Below are 2746 nucleotides of genomic sequence, written 5' to 3' on the forward strand. Positions count from 1 at the left end.
CCGTGTCCTGGACGTGACCTGCGATGGGGACAGAGGTGGCCTTACTGCCGTCAGCTCTCCATGCAAGACCTCACCGCTGACCTTGCTGGCCTCCTTCTTCCACTCCTTGGGGCAGTACTTGTAGAGTTTCTGGGCCAGGTCCATGTACACGTGCTCATTGTCTGGGCGGGACAGAGGTGGCATCAGCATCCCCCGCGTGTGTCCTGCGTCCCGCCGAGCCCTGCCCTGGCCCCCCCGACCCATCGGCAGGTGGGCTGGGGGGGGGCGCGCAACCTCCTCACCACTTAACAAGAGGCCACCAAAGGGCTGGGTAAATTTGCACCCACCTTTGGGCAAACATGCACCCCCGACCCGGTGGCATCGTGCCTTGCCGAGCCGTGACGGCATCGGGCTGGACCGGCCACGGGCACCGAACCCACGGCATAAGCCCCCCGACTTACTCTGGATGACGCTGAGCCCGAAGAGGTGACAGTCCTTCAGCCTCAGGAGGTCACACACCCGCACCAGTAACTCGTGGCACAAAATCTTCACCTGCAAAAAAACACTACACGTGGTCCCCGCTGCATCTGCGCTGTGCCCAGCTGAGCCGGGCAGGTGGCACCGAACCCCCCGCCGGGTTCCCGAGCAGGACCGGGGGGTGACAGGCTGGGCTGCAGGGCTCATTTTTCCACGGGGCCAACGTGGAAGTCCCCAAAAGTAGGCTCCCACCCCGGGGTGCAGGACCAGAGTGGAAGTCCCCAAAAGCAGGCTCCCACCCCGGGGTGCAGGACCAGAGCTCTCCCGGGGATAAGATGCACGGGGGACCATGGGGCAGCTCAAGAGCAGCAGGCGGTGGTGGATACCTCACTGCAACCAGCCCGGTGCCGGGGAGATGGCTTTGGGGGCAGAAAACAGAATATTGGGTGGTGGGGAATTCAAAAAAACCAAAAACTGGAAGAATTTTATGTTAAATACTGCATCTGAATCAGAGCCAAATCCCCCTCCTGCTTATTTGCTGGGGGACACGAGGCCAAACTGCCATCCACAATGGATGCGTGGAGTGAGGACCGAAGGAGGAAGGACTGCCTGCTCCTCGTCGTGCCACCCCATGGGATGGCACGTGGCAGGTCACCCGCCGAAAATCACGGCCGCTGCCAGCAGCACATCGAGTCGAGAAGCAGGAGAGCCTAAAACGTTGCCGCAGCCTTCAGGGGGAATAACTCGCGTGCATTTCTGCGGCAGGGCGAGAGGCAGGGAGGCTCAAAATTAAAAACAGAAGCAAAACCAGCGCTTGCAAATGCACCCGGTTGCAAGCCCTGGGTGTGATGAAAACCTCAGTCCTCAGGGGGGTTCCCCAGCCCCTGCGCCGCCTTACGTTGATGATGATGTTGAGGGAGTCGTCGTTGGGGAGGAAGATGCAAACGCTGCGGCGGTCCTGCATGACTCTGTTGTTGTGGAAGGTCAGTTTGTTCATCGTGGTCCGGGCTCAGGGCTCGGGGCAGGCGGCGGGCACCTCACCGGTGGGCCGGGGCGGCCTCGGTCCCCGCGGGCGCCATCCCTGCGGGCGAGAGGGGGGCTGAGCCCCACGCGTGGCACCCTCGGCTTCCCGCATCCCAATGCAGGCATCCTTCCTACCCGTCAGCATGTCCCCCCAGAAGCAGGGTGTCCCCCAAAACTCCCGAATGCACCCCGCCATGGCCGCCCCGCATCCCAACCCCAGCACCGCGGTCGGGGCAGCGCAGGATCGCAGCTGAGCCCAAAAAACCTGACCCAGCAGTTTCATTCTCCCGGCTCGGGTTCAGAAAAACCTCAGGAAAGACTTTCCTGGCATCATTAAAAAAAATAAAAGTCTATCTGCTGGGAACAAACCCGGCTCTGCCGGAGAGGAGCGGCACGGTGGCGTGGGAGGTTTTGCTGCCAGCAGCAGAAAGGCGAGGGGCTGGTGCGGGGTCCCGCGGCAGGACCCCCCGCAACCCTTCCAGTATCATTCCCCCCAGCCCCAGCTCTTTACGGGGGTTAAATAAAACGAAACCAAGCGCTAACAGTGATCTGCAGAGAGGAATCGCAGCCTCTTGCCATTTCCCAGCGTTCGCCTAAACCCGTCCTGGGGCCGAGCGGGTGAATCCATCCTAGCGCTAACCCCAGGCAATTCTTATTTTCAAGAGCAAGTATTCCTTCAGCCCTTTTTACCCCATGACCATGCCCAGGGACACAAATGCACGCGTGACACAATGAGCAAGGATCTTTAACCTCTAAACTAGTTCAGCCTTTTTCTAACCCACAGATTTATGCTGGCACCGAGGACAGTATAGTGTCTCCCTCTTCACCAAATATTTGCTTTGGTCTAAATGAAAATGCCTTTGGCTTCCAAAATAGTTTAACTTGCATATTTGTACAGCAGGGAAAAAAGTGCCCTGAGGTGACTTTGTGTTAGGTAGTTACTGGGGTTTTGCAGAAGTTGGGAAATCCAGAGGTGATGCTCTCTCGCCATGCCACTCTGGGTTTGCACCAAGGCCCCATGCAGCTGTGCAGCGTGGCCGTGCATTGCAGCCATGCATTGTGGCCATGCATTGCATCTATGCATTGCATCCATGCATTGTAATGGTGCATTCTGGCCATGCATCGTGGCTGTGCATTGCATCCGTGCATCGTGGCCATGTATTGCACCTGTGCATTGCATTCGTGCATCGTGGCCGTGCATCACGGCCGTGCATTGCATGTGTGCATTGCATTTGTGCATTGCATTTGTGCATCGTGGCCGTGCATC

The 2746-nt window shown here is 58.6% G+C and overlaps 1 protein-coding gene across 3 annotated transcripts in view; it reads right to left on the bottom strand.

Moving 5' to 3' along the window:
* Positions 1-1471, bottom strand: part of FRMD6 (FERM domain containing 6) — a 9318-nt gene extending 7847 nt beyond the window's left edge. The window contains exons 1-3 of one of the 3 annotated variants that reach the window (XM_009289853.1): positions 1355-1471; positions 441-531; positions 82-161 (exon numbers count right to left, since the gene is read on the bottom strand). In XM_009289853.1, the coding sequence (XP_009288128.1) occupies positions 82-161; positions 441-531; positions 1355-1453 (270 nt within the window). In that variant the 5' untranslated portion in view covers positions 1454-1471. Of the gene's footprint in view, positions 1-18; positions 162-440; positions 532-1354 lie in introns of all 3 variants that reach the window. The other 2 variants (XM_009289852.1, XM_019474789.1) reach the window with 2 other exon arrangements.
* Positions 1472-2746: the final 1275 nt, after the last annotated feature.

This window comes from Aptenodytes forsteri, unplaced genomic scaffold (assembly GCF_000699145.1).
Source record: "Aptenodytes forsteri isolate BGI_AS27 unplaced genomic scaffold, ASM69914v1 Scaffold76, whole genome shotgun sequence".
NCBI lineage: Eukaryota > Metazoa > Chordata > Aves > Sphenisciformes > Spheniscidae > Aptenodytes > Aptenodytes forsteri.